We start from the raw sequence: 24,902 nt of genomic DNA on the forward strand, positions 1-24,902 counted from the left end.
CCCGTGTACAGCCGCTCGTTTTCCCTCCCCCATTTTCCTCTCTCTCTCTCTCTCTCTCTCTCTCTCTCTCTTTATTTTTATTTTCGCCTGCATCCCGATTCGAAACAGAAACACTCGATGATACGAGATACGAGCACCACTCGACATTTCGCAAATTTAATAGAGACGCCCCGGTGCAGCGATGATAACGCGGATCACTCACGAATTTTATTGCGCGCAGCGCAACGATTGTTCAACCAGGAAATGACAATGGCTGTGGCAACAATCGATAACGAGCCCGTTGTTGCGTTAGCGATCTCTTATTCTCACCGAACAAATATTTATTCGTCGCGCACCGACTCGAATTCGAGGATATTTTAGGAGGCTTCCCGCTGGCCCATATTCCTTTTATCTCCGACGCGAGATATTATTAACTTCTCTCTTTGTTCGTTACAAAAATCGGTTGGCCGCTCGCATACGTCGCTGCTGAAATCACTTTCACGGCTCGCGTACCAGCGAGCGCGTTTAGCAAACAGCCGTGCGAAATTACAACGATCTAGCGTCGTCTCCGGATGGTCCGCGCGCGTACGCCACCACCGCCGCCGACCACCCGGTTATATCTCGGGCCGGTGTTTCCTAAAAATACGTTGTACTATTTTTGTCGAGAAGTTTCACGGTGCACGACGAGAGGAGCGGCGACCGAGAAGAAAAAAGAAGAAACTGAAAAATTCACGCGAACCGTCGGAGGTGCACCGTACTACCCGGGTCTAGCGTATTTTTAACCGAAACGAAAACTATCGCCGTGATCTTGATGCCATTTCGCCGTGAAACGTGTTTTGGCAGCGCGCTGTGATCGTACAGCAAAATAGAATAGTAGTCGGCCATTTAATATTTCCAGCGAAATAAAATACCGACCTCTCGTATCAAATTACATAATAACTGAAACGTTTCGCGTGTAACGCAACGAACGGCCGCACGGTTGATGCCGCGATCGACGCAGCGACGACGCCACGGCAATTGCACAGACCGCGGAGCCACGCCGCCGCCGCCGCCGCCGCCGCGGTCGTAGCCAAATATAAACCTAATTAAAGTGTTTGACGAATTGATAGACGACAAACGAAGTCACACGTTTCCGGTTTGTTGGCTCGACGGATAAGTTTCGCGTTTACACTCGGGATTCACGCCCGTATGCCCACGATCCAGTGCAACAACCTGTGCCTCGCCTATGTAATTTTCAAAGGGATACGGTTTAAAGTGACCCGCGCGGCGCGCTAGACCGGGATGCTCCGTAGCGGACGAGTTTTTCGCTCATTTATATAAATTTGTCGGGTCGCCGGATGTTCTCTTCGAGTTACGTCGTCGTAACGTTGGAAAGGGGACCGACGAAAATAATACACGAACGCGCTACCACTTTCCTGTTCGTCTGACGTTTCGATTAATCTGTTGCGATACGTCGATTGGCGAGGTAGTTCGCGCATACGCGAGCAACGACGTCGATCTTCGAAGAATCGTGTTTGCGACTCTTGGAACAGAGAGACCAACGCACCTTTCGGGAGGCAACGTTAAAAGTATTGATCAGAGGGTGAGATGGGAACTGAAGCCGAGGAACTGGTGCATTCTAGAGCAACTTTCGACCAGGCACCCACACACGTGGAAAAGCTCGCGTGTCAGTGAACAGCGTGAAAAAAGTTCGAGGCTGGGCCAATTCATCGAGAACCCCTAGATAAACGAGTGTCCCCTATTAAAGCGATTACCTCGTTAAGGCATTGTCTCCATTGGCATTAAATCGGTGTCACGAATATACACGCGTGCATCGTGTGTATCGCGGTCAAGAGAACGTTTCCGAAATATTGAACCTCGTAAAACAAGCATTTCTTAATCGTCGAAATTGAATGGACGCGCGAACGTCAGTGCGTTTCAGCGACGAGTCACCGGCGTTACGTTTCCTGGCACGCGGGGAACGGTTGAAAGGGTGGAATCCGCGGGCAAATCCGGTGCACTTCGCGGTCCCATTATCGTCGCATAAACGTTATCGTACGTGCTTCTTATCGTAATCGCGATATCGGCCCGGGGCGGATTTAGAACAGCTCGCGCCTCGAGCCATCGCAACGAATCCGAACTACGATACTTGCCACCCTTTTATTTTCGCTACGTAGCCGCCTCATCGTCTGTCAATATTGCCGCAGAGATCGTAGATCGATTCGTTCCGAAAAATGAAGAATACTCACTATTTGGCGCAGTCAATTAGTTGGTACTCGTTACTCCTCTCGTAACTCTGCAAAACGCCCCGATCCTTCCACAGGGCCTCGACGATTTCGTAGAACTCCTGGAAGCAGAAGATCGCCCACGGTTTGTCATTAAAAGGAACGGCCAAGGTGAGATCGATGGATAACGACGATCGAAAATAAGTGATCACGATTTGGCGCTTCCATCGACTCGTCTCATTAATTGTCTGAGAAACGCGCGGCTCTGATGAAACGGAAAATTTGGCTGGAACCGTTGTAAGAAACGTCGCCCGCGTCACGATTCGCAAAAACGTGAAAGACACATTTTTCGCGCGTAATTTACGCTCGAGGCTGGCTGGTAGCGGCGTCCCGTTATCGACGAAAATATTTCCATTTTTAATTCCGTCCCTTGTTTTACCCGCGCGCATTATCCGACCGTTAATAAAAATAGATATCGACCGGATATCAAGCCAAGATAAATATTCGAATAAAATGTACAGGACGGTTGCTGAAAGCGGAATCTTCTCGCACGGGGCAGCGTTAACTATCCGGGAAAATTGACTGAGTGCGCGCTTGTTGCGTCAAAGCGTTCCCGAAACCCGTTACGGAACTTCTCCACTGTTGGATTTTTGTCATCCGAGAGATCGGCCTCGAAGCTTCGCCTTCCGATTTCAAAGCGACCCGAGCCAACTTTCTCAACTTTGAAGTCGTTACGCGAACCCCAGAGTATATCCCCGATTTTCTCGGCAATTTCTAAGTCGAGGAATAAATATGTAGATGGACATGTTCCAGCCGTGACGATCGCCGTAAAGAAATCTCGACGTTCAACTCGAAGAACCGTCGTTAGGCGAATACAAATTCGAGGCTGCGCCGTTAAATACGTATTTAAGCGTAATTTGAAATTTCATGAAGCGAGGATTACGCAACGAGCGGTGGTCGAATTCGGTGTAGAACTCGACTCGGAATAAACTTCCGTATTCCCGGCGAGCCGCGGTCAGATATGCAAAATGAGGAGCGACAGTGACAAATAGGACGCGGCCCGTCGAATGCGAAACAAAATAAAAAGGTAACGCTCCGGCCACTTCCGCTTGCTACGCGTCTTTTCCTCCGCGGTGGAAATTCAAATTTAAACCCTTTCACACTACGCGTCCGGACTATCTTCACGTAGGTGTCTTTCATTCGGTCCAAAGTACATCGATGAAACATCTTCGACAGAGATCCGATCGAATCGTTCCTAAAAAAATAAACGAAACGAAGAAAGAAACGACGAACAATCCCGTGTCCCGGGGTTCGTCGCATGAAGAACTGTTGTTCGAATTTCAATGGAACATTTGAGCGCATCGTGCCGGGATCACGTGTACGACGATCGGTGTCCGATCATCGTAAAAGCGTCTACGTAGAACCTGCGTAGGTACGTACACTGCCAGTGAATGACGCAAAACACGCGGATTATTTTGTCGCGACGACTTTATTTCGAGACGCGCCGCGCTCCACCGGTTCCGAGCGTTTGCGGATTTTGGAGCTCACGAAACCTCGGCTCCCCGATCTTCTTGGCACGCGAGGAGTCATTATTCTCCGCAACGTGACAGAAGGTTCCTGTAATAGCCGTCCAGTCAGCTGGCCAAGGAAAATGTCAATGCCTCCTCGAACATCACGGATCCTCTTCGCCCCCGCGAGTTGCATTTCAAACGTTCGATCAGCTTCGAGTCCGATTCGACGCGACGATCATCGTGCAAATAATAAACCACTTTACGACGCGACGTATCGCGGTAGTTGTGGATCGACGTAATTTTTAATCGATACCACACAATCGTTCCAAGCGTCATCGATTCGGGTTACGCAACAGTTCGGTAAATTCGTGGAAGCAGGGACGAACGATCTTCAAGGGATAAAATCGCGCTCGCGACTTCAGCGCACGTTCGTAAAGAGGCGCGGCCGAATCGCTGGCCTGAATACAAAATGACTAAACGGGTTAAATAACGTGTACCGCGCTCGCCGGTGTCGTAATATTTTAATGGCACCACCCTCCCCTGTTCGCCCCTAACTAGTTTCGCTGTAGGATTCATGATAAACGCGGCCGTTCATGAAACTTGGCGATACCCGCTACGACGTTCTTAAGCAGCAGACCTTCTGCCGTCGCAAAACGTAAATAGAAATTATCATGGTAATCAGATTCAGTTCACAAGCTTCCTACCGAGCGTCACCGCGAGACCAGTTGATACGTGTATCATAAAACGCGCCTAATGTGCTTCCTATGAACGTGGCTCGTCATAATAATTGCCAAGTGTGAGTCGCTTGGAAATTGAATCCTAACGAGGATCATCGATTTTGACGCTGTTGCCCGCGGGACCGACTCGATTGATTCGAGAAATACGCGAACGAGCTTCTTCCCGCGACGGTACAATTAAACGGAACGCGATACTATTAGAGGGGAATGGCGCAGCACATCATAGAACCGAGTATGATGGTTGTGTAAACATTGTAAACACCGATCATGTCGCGCAGTGGCTCTCACTGGCGAGCAGACTTTCCGTCCGGTTGAAATTTCGAAAAAGGAACGGCGATCCGCGGCAGCCGGTTCGCGTTATGACCGTAATCGTGCTGGCAGCGTCCGCGATCGTCGCCCATGGAAATGCGACGATAAATTATTTATGTAACGCTCGACGGTCGGGATCTCGTCGACATTTTTCATCGCGTTATCTCCTCGGCTCCTCTGTAAGTATCGGAGAACAAGCCTAGATCGACTGTGACTCACCGGGGGATAATCGAAGTCCGGGGAGGACGAAACTTCCAGGATATAGTCGACTTTGCTCTGATTCGCCGGATCCTCCAAAGCAACGGGTGGCGTTAGCGTGCTCATCGCGCTGGTTATCGTCTGAAAAGGAACGCACCCGATGAAAGAATCCACGTGCACCGGGTTCGTGTGTACACGATTCTCCGACGATTATCCTTAACGACGTTCACAATTGGCGAACGGAAAAGGAAAGTTCATTCTTCGAACGTGTACACGTGGAAGGTATTTTCATCGTGGCTTTATCGAGAACGACCGTCTGCGGTCGTAAGGCAAAACCACTTTCGTAACAATCCGACGACAGACGAGAATACTGAATACATTTTTCTGCGGCGGACAATTAACCATTTGCGGGCGTCGCGTTACGCGTGCGAGAGGAGAATGAACGAAATTTCCATTTCTCTGTCTATTAGCTCTCCAGACAATGTGTCATTCATAATCCTTAAATGCCGCGCGGGGTAGCTTGTCTATTACACGCGACCGACATACGGAAGCGATTGCAAGGTTGGAGAGACGATACGCGTGTCCAAACACGGCCTCGAAAGACAAATTGATGACAGCGAGACTCTGCTCTCTGCACGGTGTTAAACCGTCACGAATTTACGGGCGTATCACGTAACGTTAATGACGGGAGGCACCCGTAAAGACGGACGCGTTTGCACGCGCCTCGCATTCGATTTCGAGTAATAATCGAGATATTTATTTGATAATTTTCCAAACACTCAATTATATATCATACGAAATATAAAAACCGTTCAAAGAATTTATTTATTTCATATTAACTGTTGGAGAAAAACAAAATAATTGAATAAACAAACTAATTGAATAAACAAACTAATTGAATTTGTAACATAGGTAAAATGATTGGTCCTCAATTACGAGTTACCTCGCATAACGCGGCACGTGTACAGAACGCGCGTATCGATTTAGCGATAAATCACTGGGCTCCCGGAATATCTCGATGCGTTTCGCAAATATTACTCGGAAAGGATGTTTTCGACGAAGGATGCCTGATGAAGTGCTGCCTATTACCCGATACAACGAATCGTTCTCGAAAAAGCGAAGCTGCATCCACGTTTATAAACCGTTTTAAATACGTTCCAAGCGTGGTATTCTTACCAGTATCGCGTCTCTGATATTCTTCTTGATGTCCTCGATCTTTTGCCGCTTTTCCCTGCACAGAAAATCGTGAGAAACAAACGGTGTACTTCATCTTTCTCGTCTCCGACCTCCGGTGGCACCGGGTCTATCAAATCAGCGAACGCTGTGCGAAAAAAACAAACCAATGACTCGATACGATGTTCATCGAGGTATCGGCGGCGACTTCGAGATTCGCTCGGACCAACGACACAGATATAGACGCGTATTTTCATTATTAGCTGTTCCCGAGTCATTCGGTAATTTTAGATCGCACGGCATCACGCCAGTTTTAGTGTAACGATCTATCGCCGGTTTGGAGACACTGGAGCTTCCGCGAATCTAGGGACCCTCTAGGAACGGACTGGAAAATGCGTCCGCGTTTCCTATTCACTGACGCAGAAGACATATAAACCGGAAGTTGCAGAAGAAATATAGTGCATTAGACGGTTTTCTTACCAAATTTCGGAGCATTTACGTAATTAATGTTTTTTATCTTTATAACAGTAAGTATTATATGACTATTAAGAATGTAACATCATTTTAAAAAGTCTGGAATAAAAATATAATTTGCATTGACGTAGGTACTCATTCTTCAATTATTATTTAATTATTAAGCAAATTATTAAGTGTTATCATTTATTACGTATTTTAGTAATTAATATTGAAATTCAATCATTTTTAATTTGATAGGTATTAAATGTTATTTCATTATTTTATGGATATTTTCGAGAGTACCTCACATTTAATATGTTGGAAAAACAGATTTTAATTGAAACGCTTTATTCGTTCCTTTCTGGTTTTGATCAATATAGCGGTGAATTTTCCAGTCCATTCCTAGAGAGTCCCTACGTGAATCTAAGCCTGTCGCCGAACCGACGACCAACGATCGTTCATGAAAAATCGCTTTTCTATACTTCTTTCTGTTTCCGTCATCGACAATAAAATAGCGTTCATTGTCATGCTTCGTCATAGGACGTTCCGCGAATCTGAACCCGATTTTTCGGGATCTTTCTCATGGTAATACCTGTGCCAGGCTCCTGTCGTCACTCGGGGCCCAAGCAGCGACCGTTCAACATCCTCGCGTATTACACGGAACTTACATTACACGGAATGACGACAGTCGCGATCTAATACAGGTTCCCATTTTTATCGTGTTGTTATTCCGTGCAGGTTTTATTCCAGACGACACGGTCGTTTCACCGGTCGGAAACCAAACGCCGAACCACGGTATCAACATGTATTGTCGCGACGTGTAGCTGCAACGAGATCGACGGAATGCACTGGACAAATTAGCGACGCGAGCCAATGATTTTCCACCGTACGCGGTCGGTTGTGGGTCGCAATTGTAGATTATTGCTCGATTTCCGACGCTGCGAATTGTGCGACCGCGGATTAAAAGGCTCGCGGCCTGTTACACGCGATATTCGAATACAAGAAAGCTAAAAATAATCGAACGGCCGCCTACCTACTCCAACTATTTTATCGTTTAGCCTGATCGTACATTAAAAGCCCCGTCTTGCCTGGAACCGAAACTTACTGCGGCGAACGTAAATACATTTACGCGATTCTATCGAGTTAATTGTGTCCGATGAAAAGTATCTGGGACCGTCGGCAGCTCGTACCGAGTGAAAGCGGAGAGACGCGATTCCTACCCCTTGTTTCCACGGTTCTCGTCGGATCCGACAAAAGGGCGTCGCGCGATTCGTACGTGAGCAACATGCGAGATCGCCGCGGGAAAGGAAAAAAAACAGCAAAAAAAAAAATTGAGAATACCGTGCGTGGTTCTACGCTATATTTCCATAGTAAACAAGCGGAATTTGCATCAAGAGTATCTAACACATAACATCTTCTAGAATTGCGTCGCTGGTAAAAAGAGAGAGTCGTGTTCGGTCGATTGTTTTTTTTTCTTCTTGTTTTTTTAAATCGAACCGAGAAACGAGAGGAAGAAGGACGAAAAGAAATCACCGCAAAACGTAATAATACGCCGTGCTCCGGGCCCGTTATCAGCTCTCTGGAGGCAGACAGAATTTACGACACACGTAGAATCGGGCCGAGCCGTCTGTTTGCACGTCGTTTCTCGTCCCACCTAGTTGTTGCCCCTGATTTTCCACTTATAGGCGTACCGACTCGTTCTTCTTTACGATAACGACTCGTTATTTCTGTCTGGGCATTTCGCGGCTCCGTCACCGGACAGCTGCCGGGTGCCGAAACGGAATGAAAGAAGACCGAAAGTGAACGTACGAGTCCACGAACGGATCGCGACGATGGGAAACTGACCGTGTGCGAGGAAAAATAACTGAGGAAGGCAAACGTATGCTGGAACCACGTGTTGATATTTGCAATCACGCGATCAACCGAATTGGTTCCGAACTGGATCCATTCACGAGTGTGTATTAATGGAGGAAAAAAAAAGAAGCGTTACATGTGGGCGCACGTTACCGCGTCGCGTGAACCGGATAATAACCAGCAGAGGATTAGCTCAAAAAAAAAAGAAGAAGCGCTGTTTCAACAACGAGACTTACGCTTCACTGAAACCATTCACGTGCAGTATCCTCATCTGTTTGACGATGGTGCTCTTCCCGGATTCTCCCGCTCCTGGAATCATAGAACATAGTTTTTACCTGTTTACCTCGTTCAAATATCGAGCCGCCGAAGGTGGTTCGCGTGCATTTCGGGAATAATCGATTTTTTCCATCGCGCGAAATGCAGCGCGTGCCAGCTTGTTTTTTCGGAAAGCAGAATCGGGGGATAGTAATTGCACGCGATAGGGAAAACAATACAGTAACAGCTGTTGCTTCGTAGCATACAGTCGCAGGCGTCGTCGTCGGCTTATACGCGACACACGTCCACGCGTCGAATTAGAACGACGACCTACATAAACGACGAAGAGGAAGGTAACGGCTAGGTGTTGGGTTAAGTATCGTAATAAGTAGACGGTGTGGGTGCGCGTGTGTGTTAGGGGGGCGCACGCGCGCACCCACGTTTGCCGGCTGTGTGAAAAAGACTACGACCGCGGTGGAAGGAGAAGAAAGAGACGAAGAGGGCGACGCGAAAAGGGTAGAAACACGAACCAGCCAGGCTAGTCCGCTGGATATTCGTGGGTGCCGGCTCATACGATAATCGATAAAATTGAATTACGCACCGGTGAACATCGCGATAATGTTCGGCCTATCCTCTGACCGGACGCTTTTTGTCCAAAATTATTGGTGATCGAAGCCGATTCAACTGGTATCCTAGCGGAAATTTTCTCCGTTTCTGGGCACGTGTGCGATACAGGACGAATCGATAAGAACTGCCATCCGAAATAACTAGTTATTTATTGATTTTATTAAACGAAGCTTTTGTCCTCGTCGTTCTACGAGCACGTTATGTTATTTCAAATAATTACGAACCGCGCGCTGCACTTGTTTGCAGTAAAATCAGCGAGCTACGACAATGTGGTATCGACAAATTTTCCATCAAAGAGCTATTGATGTACACAGTTGCATTATTGTGTTGTCCGATCTGCTCTTTACTAGAATGCAAACAATAAAGCTATCATCAATCACTTTTATTACCATGCAAATTATTAAAAACAGGAATCAGTTACACATACCGTAGCGCGGCGCACATGTACCCGCGTTCCACTGACGAACCTTTTATACGAAAATTGAATTTGTGCGTTACACGTTAACGATAAATCAAGTACACCGAAACGCGCCTTCTATTCTTTACCAAGTAAACGTTTCGAATGAATGACGATCGAAATTTGATAGCGCAACGTAATTAATGGTTCTGCGAGAGATGCGTGTCGCAACGCACGAGGCGGATTATCAATGGCGGCGAGAGGAATAAAAAGGGAAAGTTTCGGTGTGCTTACCGAGCAAAAGGAGCCTGTGGGTAGCCCGGTAGAGATGCTTCTCTTTTTGCAACTGCCTGTTGATGGCATCCGAGCGCCTCTTCTGGTTCTTGATGTCATCCTGGCTGGCCTTGCTGCTTTGGCTACCAAAACACCCCATGACACACCACGAGAGAGACACGCGCGGCTCACCCTCTTCGCTTTTCCCTTCCACTTCTGTTGTTCTTTGTTGTTCCCGTTGTCAGAGGAAATACCGATCTTTACCACCGTGCCAGCTCACGCGAAACGACCAGAGAGAGAACACACTGGGCCTCTCGAGCACCACCGGCGACGGCCGCGTGTTTGTTTATCTCCCGCGAATGTGACGTTCGACAGATATCGCAACCCTTTCGATCACCGGCGGTACCTGGTGATTCGCTCCCTCCTCACGTGCAAAACACTTGGTTCGTTCCTTCGTTCCGGCCGTGCCTGTCACTCGATACTTATCTATCACCGTGTCGCGCTTCTCCACGCTCGAGCTTCGTCCTTCTATCTGGCTGTTTCTCTCTCGCTCCGTCTGCTGTTCCTCCTTGCTCCAATTCTAGTTCTCGCTCTCTCCCTCTCTCGTTTCCACCTGCTATCGTTACGGCGATCGGTCTTATACCGGCCTTCTCTTTTTATCTCTCCGTTGGTCCGGGTCTTTTCTTTTGCCTGTCGCGCGTTTCGTACGACACCAACTATTACGCGTGCAATACGTATTCTCAGTTGCACTGGCACTCGGTTCACTTCACGGCTGCTCTTTCACTATCTCGCACTGCCCGCGAAACCATAGCTACACAGTGACGATCGACTACGGTCTCGCTGCCAGTCCAACACGTCGATGATGCTGATGAGACGTCGACGACGACGACGACGACGGTGTGCGTCGAGCTCGAGTTTCGAAGTATAGTTGTACGGAGAACAGATGAGAACGGTAGGTGGTGGTGTCCGCCGCGTGTATGAATGCCGAGTTTTCAGGAGAGCAATCGGTCGTGACACCTGGCCCGATAAATAAATTGATCCGCTCCGAGTAAGGTAGGCGAGCGTCGCTTGTTATTGCGAAACGCGACGATAAAATACTGAGGATGGAATACCGGAGCCGCTTCCGAATCCTCCGGTCGTAACACTGGCGGAAACCGGCCGCGAGTGTCTCGCGGCAGGTTGTGATAGGGGGAGTACGCACGAGGCACTCGGAGCAATCGCCGAGAGTGGGAGCAAGACCGGGACTGGGATAATAGGTTGACGTGCACTGTCCGATGCGCCTCCTGTGATGGCCCGCGAACACGAAACACACGCGAAATCGTTTCAGAAGGAAGGGACTCGGACGCGTGTGTACGACAGCTCCTCCGACCTCGCCTTGCCTCACCAAGCAAAGCCCCTACCCTACGGGCAGAACAACGAGAAGTTAAAATAGATCGGCTCCGGGTGCGCTGGTGGCTCGTTTATTCGAGCAAATTGAAGAAACTTGCGGAAATCGACGGCTCCCGTGGACGAGGCAGAAGATGATGTACACGAGCGAGCTTGTTTGCTGATCGCGATTTTCTCTACGCTCTCACGGCTTTTCTTCCCCACTCCTACCCCGGCGTATCTTCTTGTCGTAGTTTCTTCTGGCTTCGACGGTACGGTGGCGACGAAAATCCGAACGCGGCGAGTTTCTTCGTTCACGTCGTTTTTCCCTTATCTCTTGCGAATTTTCGTTTCGTTGACTCCTCAATTTTTCGAGGGCTCGTCCGGGTTCCCCCTCCTCCCCCGCCCCGCTCACTAGTCCGTACCCCTCTCCTCAAGCTTCTCGTCGACGACCACGGCTCGTCGCAACCACCATTCGGGGAACCCAACCGTGTGCCCTCTCTCGCGCACACCCTCGACCGGTTTTACTCTCGGTCCACCTCGCTTTCACCGCGTTCGCTCACTCTCCTCACTCAACAATCCCCGAGGAAATTCGCGGCCAAAACATCCGAGACGAGGTGCTCCCTGCAGCCAACATGTCGTCTGCTAGGCCCACCAGCGCGGCGGCCCACCGCGCTTAAGATGGATCAGGTTCGTATCCTCGGATCCCTGGCGCCCTGTCCACCGAACCGCGCCTCCTCACGCTCACGTCGCGCGGAAAGATTCACTCGTTTTCGCAACACCGTCCGACGTTCGATTTCCTCACGACCTTTTTTCGACGGATCCGTTCCAGGGCCAACAATCCGTCGTGTAAAGTGTTAATGCGATGATCGTAGCGCTGTCGCCGGCATCCGAACAAATTAAACCGTTATGTGTGCGATGTGTTCGTACGTCATGCACGTATACATACGTTTCGGTTTAGTGCAACTTTGTTACTTACACACGCGTGTCTTCAGCTATGTACACGGACATGATAGATGGTGCTTCGATCAGCCCGTACACATGGTCGCGTACGGCGTGTGTGTAAATGTACACACGTTATAGATAAAACTATTCAGATAGGTAGATTCTCTAATTTTTGTCACCTTAAGATGTATAAACCAAGTAGTCTCTTATTAGAACTGGATTGAACTTGTTGCATTGTTAATTTTCTATTGGCATTCTAATTGAGTTACTCTGCAGACAAAGAGATACTACGATATATATATATATATGTATGACATGTATGTGCATGAGAAAAAAAACTGGAATAGAAGCAAATTATATGACGATGAATCATAATAGTAAACTTGTTTTCAACGCAACATTTCATTCAAACGTAACGCAACTCCGTTTAAGAGAAGTTGTATTATAAAAAGACAACGTTTCTACGCTGTTTCTTATTCTTATATGTATTGAATCGCATTTTAATTAACCATACAGGTATTACCGTAATTGCATTGTAGTTATCGCTATTGTTATTCTCTTTCATTATTACAGTATTAGGGCTTAAAAGCAAAATTGTAAAATTTAGATAGACGCACCGGAACGATCAAATTTAATTTCATCCGTTTAATCTAGATCGCATTAACAAATTCGAAACATCATCGCGTTGGATGTTGATGATACTGATGATTTACAATTGGAAATATTACTTTATTTAAAAGTTTATGCAAAAAGCTTAATTAAGAACGTCCTCATAGACGTATTAAAACATACACAGCTACTGTAACATGATTTACAATGCAAATGTGGTCTATGACCGAAAGGCCACTGCATTCCCGCGAAACTATTCTTGTGTACAACGAAACTTATATGCCTGAAAACAGCTCTTCGGAACGTAGATATACAACGAATATGCCATTAAGCGGCCTGCTCGGTTAAATAACATATCTCTAAATACACAAAAATAGAACGAACAGCATCGTTTCCTTGATACCAAAGGAACTTGGCGACAATAAAATGTCATGCACAGAGCTATGCACAAATATGAATTATTTCTCCTTCAATGAATGGCGATGAGACCAGACTCCAACAGCTTCTGCAACTTGGCCGCTACATCCTTGTTCTTTAGATGGCTGTAACGTGAAAATTAAAAAGATTAATATGAGATCACAGAGTTCATCAACGCGCCACGTGAAATCGATGTACTTACTCTTGTAAAGCTCTAGGATCGCTTTGCATTTGTTCTAAGATAAGTCTCATAGCAGGGTCCCGCAATATACTTTGAACTTCTGGATCTGCCATTGCCCTCTTTCTTACTTCCTCGGGATTCGAACTAACGGAGACTGCACATTGACGATACCCTTCTAACGCTTCGCTGTTCGAGGGATCTAATTCTAATGCCTTTTGATAAGCTGTCAACGCTTTCGCTTGCTGCTGCATGCCCTGCAGAATCTTGCCTTTCCTTATCCAGCCCTTGATGAACTTCGGATCGATCTCGACGCACTTCTCGCAATCCTTTAATCCGAGATCGAACGCCGCTAATTTCGTGTAGCACGCAGCTCTGTTGCTGTAGTACTTTGGATCGTCGGGATTTCTTTTTACAGCCTCGGAATAATGTTTTATCGCTGCCGGATAATCTCCCTCCTTGTACTTCTGATTCCCAAGCTCCTTCTCCTCTTCCGCTTTCACAGGATCGACGTATGCTTTCCTTTCTTCCTCCTTGATAATCTTATCAATGTCCGACAGAAGAGTTTTAATTTCTGGCGTTCTATGTTCCGACATAGACTTCTCGTAGTACACTTTCGCCTGCTTCCAGTTCTCCATCTTTTTATACGCATGTCCAATTCTAGTAAATGCCTTGGCTATTAACTTGAAGTCTGCTCTATTTTCTCTCCCAACCTCGATAGCTTTCTCGCATTGGGCAATACACTTATCATACTCTTTTTGTTCAAAATACACAGCTGCTATATTTAACAAGTAAATAATTTCTGTAGGATCTAATTCTACAGCCTTATTATAATGTTCCAATGCTAATTCGAATTTTTTCTGTTTGTAAGCTTCGTTTCCTAATTGTTTCTCGCACTGCGCTTGTTTCTGAGGTGTACTCAGATCCTCCTCTTCCTTCTTCGGAGGTTTTGGTGGTTCTGGTTTAGGTTTAGGAGGCTCCGGTTCTGCGCTCGCCATTTCTATGTCTGCGTTGAAGTCCATCAGTACAGCGAGAGTCGTTATCACTCGTTTATCCGTTAACATTTGACCCATGGCATCCGGATTATTTCTGAGAGTGTCTAAGAGTTTCAAGTATTCTGGATCCTGTAGATAACTTTTGGTCCTAGGATCGTTCGCTAGTTTCACAAAGAGATCGGGTCTATTGAAAGGATTGGCAGTCATTGAGAGTTGAGCTTTGACTTCTGCTAAGCCACTTTTAAGTTGGGCATTGTTGGGTTCATATTTTAGGCCAGTCTCATAAGCTTTGATAGATTCTTGTATTCTACCTAGATAAGCTAGTGCACTGCCCATACGCGAGTATCCTTTTCCCCAATCAGGTTTTAAGATCACTGTTTTCTCCGCATCCTCTAATGCCTGCTGATATTTTTCTGCCTTGGCATACGCTGCGGATCTATTACTATACAAAACATGATTGCATTTATCTAAAGCAATGGCTTCTGTGTAATGTTTAATAGCCTCCTCGCATCTTCCTTCCTGCAGGGCAGTGTTGCCTTTCTGTTTTAGTTCATTTACCTGTAAATAATTTGTTAATTGAAAATTCTAGACCCCGCGAAACGTACATTTAGATCGCACAACGAAAGAATTACGCAAAGTACAGGAAGAGTATCGAAATCTTTAGATTTGTGACGCGAACGGTTAGCTAACGAGATGAGAATTTTAGTTCAAAGAAATTGAGAGTTGTTATTTTTAAGAACGATCGGTAATAGAATATGCGAGAAAAACATTGCGTTAAGTAACGAATAAAGAGAGCACAACAATTTTTAAAGCGAACGCGTGCTCAACGAGACGATATTCGATGATATCGCGAGCGGACACAGTGCTTTAAGCAATAGCTCTTGATCGTAGGGAATAAGTAAAATTGATCGCGTTCCGAAAATGTTTACCTGGTCCATAACGCTTGCACTCAGAACAGTTGAGATTTCGTCCTTTTGTACTCGTAAAAGATACGCGATGACTCGTGAATGCTCACCCTTGAGCCGGCGCAGATTTTCAGAAAGCTCCAGAAATGGACAACCAGCGCCTCTTCGTTTTTCTCACGAAACTACCTCTGGATCACGCGTGTCTATTCGCCCGCGATTATGTTCGACAATTTTCTGGTACTTTCGAAAACGTGCCCCGATTCTTTCTACGCGACCGCAACGCAAGCTTAGATTGATCGTTAATTCATGTACGCAACGCTATCTATCTTCATTTAGAACGCCGCGATTTATAAATTTTTTTGTTTCGCAACGCCAGTTGCATCATTTCGTATTTTGTCGACTGCTGGTACGCTACGCTTTATAATGTGCGATTTTTCTAAACTCATATGCAAGCTTTACATAAGTAATTATATACCATGCATTTCATATAAAGAATTCTTTTTATTTTCCTTCCTCAAGCGTTGCTTATACTTTATATTTGCAATATGGCGTTTAAACTGCGCTAAATAACGTACACGTAAAACGTAGGCAAACGTAATTAAATGTATCTACACATACAGACGTACTACATAGCTTCTAAATTAGATTGCTTTTAAAATAATCAATAATCTGTAACTTATAATGATTCAAGAACGAGTTCAATGGATTGCAAGTATAGATTATTAAAGCGTTTCGTTATATGGCTGACCCAGTACCATGTTCATTGCCACAGAACTTGGTATTTCCACCTGCAAATCGGAGTAATTGGGGAATTCCAGGTATTTGTTGCGTTAGACATGTTTTTCGTCCTCGACGCAGTTCGATAACCGCGACGTAATAATATTAAAAATTCGCTTAATCTACCCGAGATAATATCGTCGTACGACTGATAGTTTCATTCTTTTTTTACTATTTAATGAAGAATCGTCAACATTTGTTCTTCGACGTGCAGATAAATCTATGAGCATAAAGAAATGACTACTTACACCCGAGGACTATCAGACGATTAGTAAGAACCCCCTCTTTCCCGAGGTCCAAATATATCCCGGAACCTCTGCAGCTCGCAGACCAAACTCACCGAAAAAGGAAGAAGACTGTAGGCTTCTTGGAATGCCTAGACCATTACACGTTACGGACCCGAAATAACTAACACCCGGTCCTTGCTCTACATTTTTACGTTGGCTCTTACAATATCACGTTTTGTCCTCCTTCGCGTTTTCTTACGAATCCGAAGTACAGCAAGAAGCCCGCGGTTCACGCTGATAAGAAATTTCCAAATTTATACATTTCATATGATCGTTTATTACTAAAAAAATAATTACGTACGTTATGTAACAACGTTATCTTGTTCTATTATCGGTAGTGCCGTAAAAAACACGACACGTTTAAGATACTAGGCAAATATGACTATGTACAACACAGGGAGAAGGAGAAACGAGGACATTTTGCGAATTGTTCACATATTAAACGTACGAGAGTACCCCGAGCCAAGTGAACGACGTTTCTCGATAAATAATCCTATTCATATTATTTCGATCTTTTAACTTATCTAATATAAATATGTATATATACGTATGTACATCTTGTGACGAACAATCAAATTCTGATTGTTCCGTCACGTACTATTTTACTATCAGATTTCTTCATATCAGGTTTCACTATCAGATGATCCTTTATATGTCAGATTAAAACACTTCGAGGCGTACGAACGTCCATGCGTTCTCAGGCAGCTTGAACAGGACGAAGAAAGCTTTATATTTACAATACGAGATCCCGCGGTCCTTCGAGCGTAAATATGAATCCCTTGCGGCCAGCGTGCAATCGAAACATTCGTTGATCGAAATTTAACGATAAATCCTCATAGAGGCACATTTACATCAAAAAGACTCCTTAATCCTATTTGCTCTCAGTGTCTCTGCTCGTATTTCTTTCGTATATTCTTTCTATACTTTGTCGCTGTTACAATACGTTTTACACTGATCTTGCTAGTTAGTTTCAAACAAGTAAAACATATTCGTTTTAATATAATTAATACTTGTATTCGACGGAGTTCGGATCATCGTTTTCTCTTTCGTTCTAATGTCTATGGATACCCACGTCGCGACACGCGTTAAATACCTTTAATTGACCGAACGATATGATACACGTGGAACGTGTATATGCCGTTCGGTGTGGCGAATTTTTCGGCAAATACCCTAATCGATTAAGCGATAGACATCGATCGACGATCAAGAAACTGATACGTCTGTCAGATCGAGATTAGATCGATAGATGCTCCTACACTTTTACGCCGACAGCGTTCTGCTGTCTGAGTCTCGCGATCGCGGGTAAATAGTTGCTATCGTCTTCGTCGCTGCTGTCGGAATCCGATTCCGGAAGCGGTTCCGGCGTCGCGCCCAATCTCACTAGCTCTCTCGCGAGCTGAGTGTCGAAGCACAGGGCCAGCTGGTACGCGGTGATCCCGGCGTAGGTCTGCGTGTCCAGGCGAGGCCTGCATTCCTTAAGGAGAAACGCGACCACCGATCGACACCCACGTTCCACGGCGAGGTGAAGGGCCGTCTTTCCCGCCAACGCTTCTCTAGCTTCAAGATCCGCTCCGAGGCGCAGAAGAAGACGTACCAGCTCTACGTATCCGTGCGCGGCTGCAATGTGCAAGCACATTTCTCCTGAAACGTTAAAAATTCAATTACGATCTACATTTCGTCTACGAAGTGTCTCAGGGTTTTTTTTTAAATTTCTAAAACTTGTCCCGAGACGCGCACGGTTCAAAACGATGCGACCGAGTCACATGCTTAAGATAAAGATAGAACTAGGAAGACGCGGGTGAATCATTGTCGTCGGAGGTTTGGCCGGCGTCCCGCGGTCCAAACTAGGTTCGTACCGATCAAAGTAAATGCTAAAATTAACCCTCCCTTGTTACCACCGGCAGCATGTACATTGGCGGAATTTAATTACTAATCTCGGGCCCGCCTCGCAACAGAGAGCTTTAAACGATCCCTGCGGTGAGCAAATATTTATGCGTCTATTCTTATCGGGATGCGTTTTAACTCGTACGGCGCAAGCAGTGTCGGAGGTGCGCGGAGGAAATAAATTACTTATGTATCACGGAATTTCCCGTATGCTTAAATGACACCATACCAACGATTTGTAATTGAAATGAAGCTCTCCTCGTTCCGAGGTTCAAGAACGAGAATGCGAACAATCGAGGACAACGAGTGACCATCTTTTCAGCCGGTTTTTCTAGTGTCTCTCGTTGAGAGAGAAAGAAAGAGAAAGGGTCAAAGAATGGTCCGAGGGATGAAAGCGAGCGCTCGTCCACCGGTTTCGACGCCCGTGTGGGGTTTCCCGAGTCGAACCGAAGCGAGAATATCACGACACGCAAATAGTCGCGGCAGGTATTTTTAAATATCAAAAACATCTGCTCCTCTGTCTCATCGCGCGCCGCCGCGTGATGTAACGCGCGTGCACGCACTCACGCACGCATAGACGACGCGCCAAAATTCCGTCGCTCGTATTCCAACACCGACACTCTTTTCTCTCCGCGACTTTCTTCTCCCTCCCGCTGTCTAATTGCTACGCTCGTGAAATTCTCTAGGCGCCGTCTCGTCAGGACCGAATCATTGCTCATACACTTGAACCTCCGAAGCTTCGCTCTGTAATAGCGAGAAACTCTAATTTAAACCTGACCACCTCCCCCGATCGCCCGTCCCTTTTCGTTCGCGTATTTACGAATCGATAAGACCGTAAAGCACGTTGTACGTCATGGGTATCTACGTACGACGCAAGCAGAGCACGCGAGCTTGCGATTAGATTCGCAAAACGGCAAAAGTGTATCTCGATTCGTTTCGTCATGGTCCAAAATCGGTCGTTACGACAGCAGTTTAAAACCATAGGGCGACTCTATAATAAAGACGAACGATGACGTTATGCGGGAATTCCGGAACTTTGAAAAGCAGTAAACGTGCGCCGTTCGAGTCTCGCGTTCCGCGCGAAGCCGCTTATGGATTGAAGAGTACGCAGAAATCCCATGACAAATGGGTACGGGATGGATGGTCCAGGAATGAGAAGGACGACGGCGGGAAAATCTCCTGAATAAATTTTTCCCCGAAACGTCCGAGATACTCGTATTCTGAATCGACCGCAACGGAAATCGCTTTAAGATCGCGTGAGCATCCACCGGAAACGCATCGAATCGCACGAACGAATACGAACTCGTGACGCAAAGAAGAAGACGTTATGTCGTATCGTGTAACGAAAGGAAGCGAGAAATGCGATGGAACATTTTTTTCGAAAGTGAAACGATCAATCACCAATGCCGGATCGCACTTTGTACCGATGGAATTTCCAAAGGAAACGATTGGAATAACGGGCTGTCTGTGGCTCTCAATGAAATCGTGGGAAATCCGCGCATATAATCGTGGTTACAGGATTGTTCTCGGTCCGCGCGTGCGATGCCAATGACTGTTGTTCAATGCGGTAAAAGTTGTTAGGATTTTCCAAAGCGATTCGTTTGTCTTCTCCGCGAACAATACCACATTCGCGTCACGTGCGCTCCCTTCCCCGTAGAACCTCTTACTCCACACGTTTCCTCTTATTGAGCGTTTTAATAAGGGCATGTTACGTCTCATTGAGTCGAAGATTAAATGGTTACACAACTATTTGACTAAGGCTGTACCATCTCTGTTTAACACGAGTAGGCATTCTTTGCCCAGGTAATGCCAATAAATACCCTCGGCCGGATAATCTCATTTACGGGGCTATAAAAAAAGATGGGAAGAATAGTGCCGTAAACTGCTTACCGTCGTAGTTCCGTTGCTCAAGATTCTGCGGCAAGGCAGGCATTTTCTTTCCGTGATGAAGGTAGTTCCTCTCCACAGGTGTCAAAGGGTCCGTAAGTGCTTTCGCCGAGGCGAAATCGCCGGTCGCGCAGGCTAAATGCAGAGCCGTGTTTCCACGGAAATTCCTTAACGACGGGCTTGCACCTGCCAAAATTAGCCGTCTAACGATCCGCGGCTGCCGCGTCAAAACTGCAAGGTGCAGCGGGGACTGACCGTCGTCGTTCAATATATTCAAGAGACACCAGTGCGGTGCCATCCGTATCAAACTGAACGCGGCCTCCAAAAAGCCCTGCACTATGGCTATATGCAGTTGCCTGAAAAAAATTAATAACATGCCTGTAAACGATTGTGGATAACAGTTTCGACTGTTGATGGCTGTAAAAAATAATCTCGAATCGAGAATCTCCACGTGCTACGTACCGTACGTGGGAATAATTTACAATGCGAGTGGTTAATAATATTAACGGAAAACATTACGTCATGATCTAGCATCTAATGAGTAATCGAGATTAGCGCACGTGTTTACGTTGTTCGGCATCGACCTCGGAGCGTGAATTTTTTCCTCATTTCGTACAGCTCGTTCCTTTTTTCATGTGCATAAAAGGTCAAACGTTTCGTCACAGAGTAATGACGTGTACCGCGTTTCAATAGTAGAGTATACGCAATGTTTGTGTAAAGCCGTATGTAACGATCAGCTACGAGCGAGAGCGGAGAGAAAAAAAAATGACGTAAAATGTCGCGTGGCATTTCGTAAGATGTTAGAGAATTTATTACCGGAAGAATTCGATTCTATCACTCCCTACCACGATGACGTATCGCCGTTGGAAGGATCTCGCGCAATTTCAATATCGCGCGTGTTAGACTCGGTCAACGCGCTTCGCGATTAAAAAAAACATGTACGATTTCGCCTGCATCGATGCATGACGCGAGACAATATTTGCTTCGGTCGACATATTTTCCACGTGATCAGTAATGCAATGGTTGCAGATGGTGATGGTGTTTATCTAGGTATGTCATACGTGGTATCATTTAATTGAGAGAACAGTATAGATCTCCGGGATTTCTTGAGTCATTGCAAAGATTGAAAATGGTTGATGCAATCGAATTCCGATGGTTAATCGAATCATTTTCTTTAATGGTATTGACCTCTTCGGTGCTACGTAACGCTGCAAGCAAAATTCCGTGTACTTTAAATCGATACAAGGAAAAACGGTAGTACGCATATGTCGCATGCAAATCACCGAGTCATTGTTTCACCGTACAAGAACTACCGTCCATTGAATAGAACGCGACGTTATTATTATCGTAGGTACTATCGATCGATAGTACACTTGAAAACATTAACGTGGATCTAAAACGTGGGCTACAGGTTGCATTGAGATTGCGCTTGCGTCGCTCCTTACCAATTATGCGCCTTATCAAATGATCTACCGATTTATTTTGCTCATTGAGCCGTCTTGTTAGTCACATCGGAAATTTCAGAGGAATGACGTCCAAGTACACGTGACGTCTGATGACAATAGAAAAAGAAACGAGGGAATCGACGAAAAGCCGCGTGAGAGTTAATTAGGTCAGGCTTGTTTTGAGAAGGCGAGAGTGTATGCGTACAATTCGAAGAGGAAGAGGAACCTAGATTATACACTTACGTGTCACCGTCGTCGTCCTGTGTATAATAGAGCTGCCAAGGTTCCTCGTTGAACGGTTTCTCCGTATCCGAGTCCAGTCGCAACGCAGAGTCGTCATCGCGTTGCTCGAGTTTCTCGGACCTGACCGGAGTCAATTCGACGGTTGGTTCGGCTTGGATCTTGCCGCTCGCCAAAGGATTCAACGTGACCTGCTTCAACGTGAGCTGGCTCAGGCTCTCGCTCAACCCAAGATCCACGCCGCTGTCTGCCCTCATTGGTTCCGGTACGACGGGTGCGGTTGTTACAGCACTTGAGGATTCCTGCTCGCAGATCTCGGAGCTCACTTGCAGGTTCCCGCTGGATAGGAATCCGGAATCAATGTGACCCGAATCACGCTGCTCCTTGAATTTTCCTTGCTCGTTCTCTGGAACATAGCTCTCCATCGGTGTCGTTCTCGACGGATGCCACATGTTTGTAATGAATCAATGACTCGAGCACCGAAGATCGGCCTTTTCCCGCTCTCGCCTCGGACGAAGGAAAACTACCACGCGAACCTCGTATACACGCGTACGCACATGTACACAGAGAGACACGCAGCGATGCACTGTGCGTGCGAACCACTACGCTCGTTTAATAAAGAATCTCAACACGATTCTGCGTAGAATATGACTCGAGCCAGCAATCGGTTGGCCGTTCAAATTTCGTTCGATCTCCTCTGTATCCCTGAACGCGAGAACACGTTCGTTTCTCCGTTGTCGTTCGTTCGCGATCGACGCCGCTGATCCGTTTAATTTAAACGATCCCGTTCGATCGTCAGTCAGCTCGAACAGCTGGTCACTCTATGTGTGCTCGCTATCTCGTTGTCGTTGCATTCTCGTTTGTTCGACTGTGTTCGCAGATCGTATGATCGTATCGTCGGCCAGTGCACGTCGTTCCACGATTGCTTCGCGGCTCATGCGGCTGACAATCGTTTCGCGTAGATATATTCGCGCGTTCGATGATTATAGGTTATGCAAATATGGGTTTGCGCGTTCGACGGAGAGAGAGATTATCAGTGAATACGTGTACTTGATTAATCGTGGGAATTCGTAATAAACGTCGTCGAAACACTGACCAGCACGCTGTCTGAAAACGAACTGATCTCGCAGCGTTAGGTGACGCGCGGAGTTACTTCCACGATGGCCGCGAAGCACAGTGGAGGCCCTGGCGGTAGAGACGGCTCGGCTCGCGATCTCTCAAAGGGGAAAGGTAGGGGGTGGGAAAACCCATCGTCCTCTAGCAGGGCCAGCTGCACGTATACACCGTGTACTCAATATAACTTGGCATTCTTTCGATAACTGCTCTAAAAAAAGAAAGCCGTATCGAGAAGACCAAAAAGACTTACCGCGATCGCTTGAAGCTGAAAACAATTTCACAATGAAACGAGGAAGGAAACGTGCAATTGATCCCACGCGAAAATTCCTTTCTCTACACTTTGTTTATCTTTCGCGTATATGCTCGTTGCGACTATTTCGCTCGATAGATCATCAATCGTTCTTTATCGCGTTGTTTTTCAGTGACGAGGACAATTGCATCGGATCATAACAGACACACAGATACAGCGTTAAAGTTTCCCGCTTGCATCCGACGGTGAGTACTTAGTAAGAAATTTTTACGTACCGCGCGTATAATGCGCCGTTCTGCTTGCGCAGTTATTTATCTATTCGCGATTTATCCGTCGTTGGTTTTAACTTTATGGACGAGAAGAAGGAAGCGTCGAACGACGCTTGTTAGCGAAGGTCAGTGAACTGTACGCGACCGGTCAAATCTGCATTTCGCGTTTCGTGAGCCACTGTGTAGGTTTCTACAGAGAAATGCAGATTTCACCGTTCTACTTTCTTTTTGAATCGCTGTTCCGACGAATACGAACTCACCGGAAATTCCATCGGCATTTCCGTTGTGATCTGGGAACGTCGTCAATATTTGCGGATAACGTCGATGGTTTTTACCATGCCACGTGAATGGTGATATATTCGTTGAAATGAATGCCTGGCAACTAAGAACTCGGTCCTATTCATGGCTCTTTAAAATACGGGTTTCCCCAGAAGATGGTTACTGACACCCGACCTTAAAACAAAGGGAACTTCTACCTGTTATCGCTCGTAAAATGTACGCCAGCCGGAACGACCGTGCCAGACCATTGTAAATACATGTGCTTTCTTATAATGCGGCGGTTACACGGGTAGGTTTAGCCAATTACAGGTAAGTCAGCCTTTGTAAAAGATCGTAAACTGAGGAAGGCTCTGAAAACGATAGCTTTAATCCTATAGACCGATGACACATGAATCATATAATTTTACGTAACCATTCGCAAATAATGAATGGATTCGATGAGCGAGTAATTTTTATTTGCGACTTATGATATCAGATTTAAAAGCTATTAACAGATTTCTCGAGTTCAATGTGCATAATTATATGAAGAGGTCGGTTCCAAAAGAGCACTCTCTTATCTGTCTCTGAGCCGATAAACTTGACGAAAGGTGTGTACAGTTCATCAATGGGATTAAACGAACGTTATCGATAGCTTTAAACAAGGAAAAAATATTGTGATCAAAATTTTTTCATGGTAACAACGGTAGACTCTCCGTGACCGAGTTATCTGGGGAAAACCTGATTCTGATAAGTCTCAGAAAATGTATTATCTCCGTATCATTTACGAGGACCAATTCACCGATTGATAGATTGACATAACACACTTTTTTTATCAACCGCTGCACCTTGAATCTAGTTTCTTAAGCATCGCGATCAACGTCGAGTGCTTGTACTCGATTCAGATAATTATCTATTAGCTTCTTCGGCACATGGCAAACAGCCCTCTCAAGGAAACAACAATACTAATTACTAGTGTTTCTACGAAGTAAGGCATATCGATGATATTTTAAATCTAAAAGATCTGGGAAAGTACGATGACTCAAAGCAGCAACGAGAATGTGGCGAAAGTATTGGATCGTTTTGCATTTATTTCTGTCGCGGT

General features: G+C 46.0%; 3 protein-coding genes across 4 annotated transcripts in view; all 3 read right to left on the reverse strand.

Moving 5' to 3' along the window:
- The window catches only part of Galphas (G protein alpha s subunit), a 25,835-nt gene extending 13,181 nt beyond the window's left edge, over nt 1–12,654 (reverse strand). For both annotated transcript variants that reach the window (XM_018022466.2, XM_026812543.1), the window contains exons 1-5: nt 9,995–12,654; nt 8,658–8,730; nt 6,115–6,169; nt 4,960–5,079; nt 2,208–2,305 (exon numbers count right to left, since the gene is read on the reverse strand). In XM_018022466.2, the coding sequence (XP_017877955.1) occupies nt 2,208–2,305; nt 4,960–5,079; nt 6,115–6,169; nt 8,658–8,730; nt 9,995–10,133 (485 nt within the window). In that variant the 5' untranslated portion in view covers nt 10,134–12,654. The remainder of the gene's footprint in view (nt 1–2,207; nt 2,306–4,959; nt 5,080–6,114; nt 6,170–8,657; nt 8,731–9,994) is intronic.
- Nucleotides 12,655–12,885: 231 nt separating this feature from the next.
- Nucleotides 12,886–15,775, reverse strand: Stip1 (Stress-induced phosphoprotein 1). The gene is made up of 3 exons (XM_018022565.2): nt 15,412–15,775; nt 13,512–15,040; nt 12,886–13,434 (listed from the first exon to the last, which is right to left on the reverse strand). Exons 1-3 carry the CDS (start codon nt 15,418–15,420, stop codon nt 13,362–13,364), a joined length of 1,611 nt encoding a protein of 536 aa, XP_017878054.1. The 5' UTR covers nt 15,421–15,775; the 3' UTR covers nt 12,886–13,361.
- A 933-nt stretch (nt 15,776–16,708) lies between these two features.
- On the reverse strand, nt 16,709–23,043 carry LOC108623776 (NF-kappa-B inhibitor cactus). Its single transcript, XM_018022567.2, has 3 exons — nt 21,911–23,043; nt 20,226–20,578; nt 16,709–18,092 (listed from the first exon to the last, which is right to left on the reverse strand). The coding sequence occupies exons 1-3, from the start codon at nt 22,357–22,359 to the stop codon at nt 17,704–17,706; spliced, it is 1,191 nt and encodes a 396-aa protein (XP_017878056.1). The 5' UTR covers nt 22,360–23,043; the 3' UTR covers nt 16,709–17,703.
- Between the last annotated feature and the right edge of the window lie 1,859 nt (nt 23,044–24,902).

This window comes from Ceratina calcarata, unplaced genomic scaffold, assembly GCF_001652005.2.
Source record: "Ceratina calcarata isolate Rehan_Ccalc_2016 unplaced genomic scaffold, ASM165200v1 scaffold289.2, whole genome shotgun sequence".
Taxonomy (NCBI): Eukaryota; Metazoa; Arthropoda; class Insecta; order Hymenoptera; family Apidae; genus Ceratina; species Ceratina calcarata.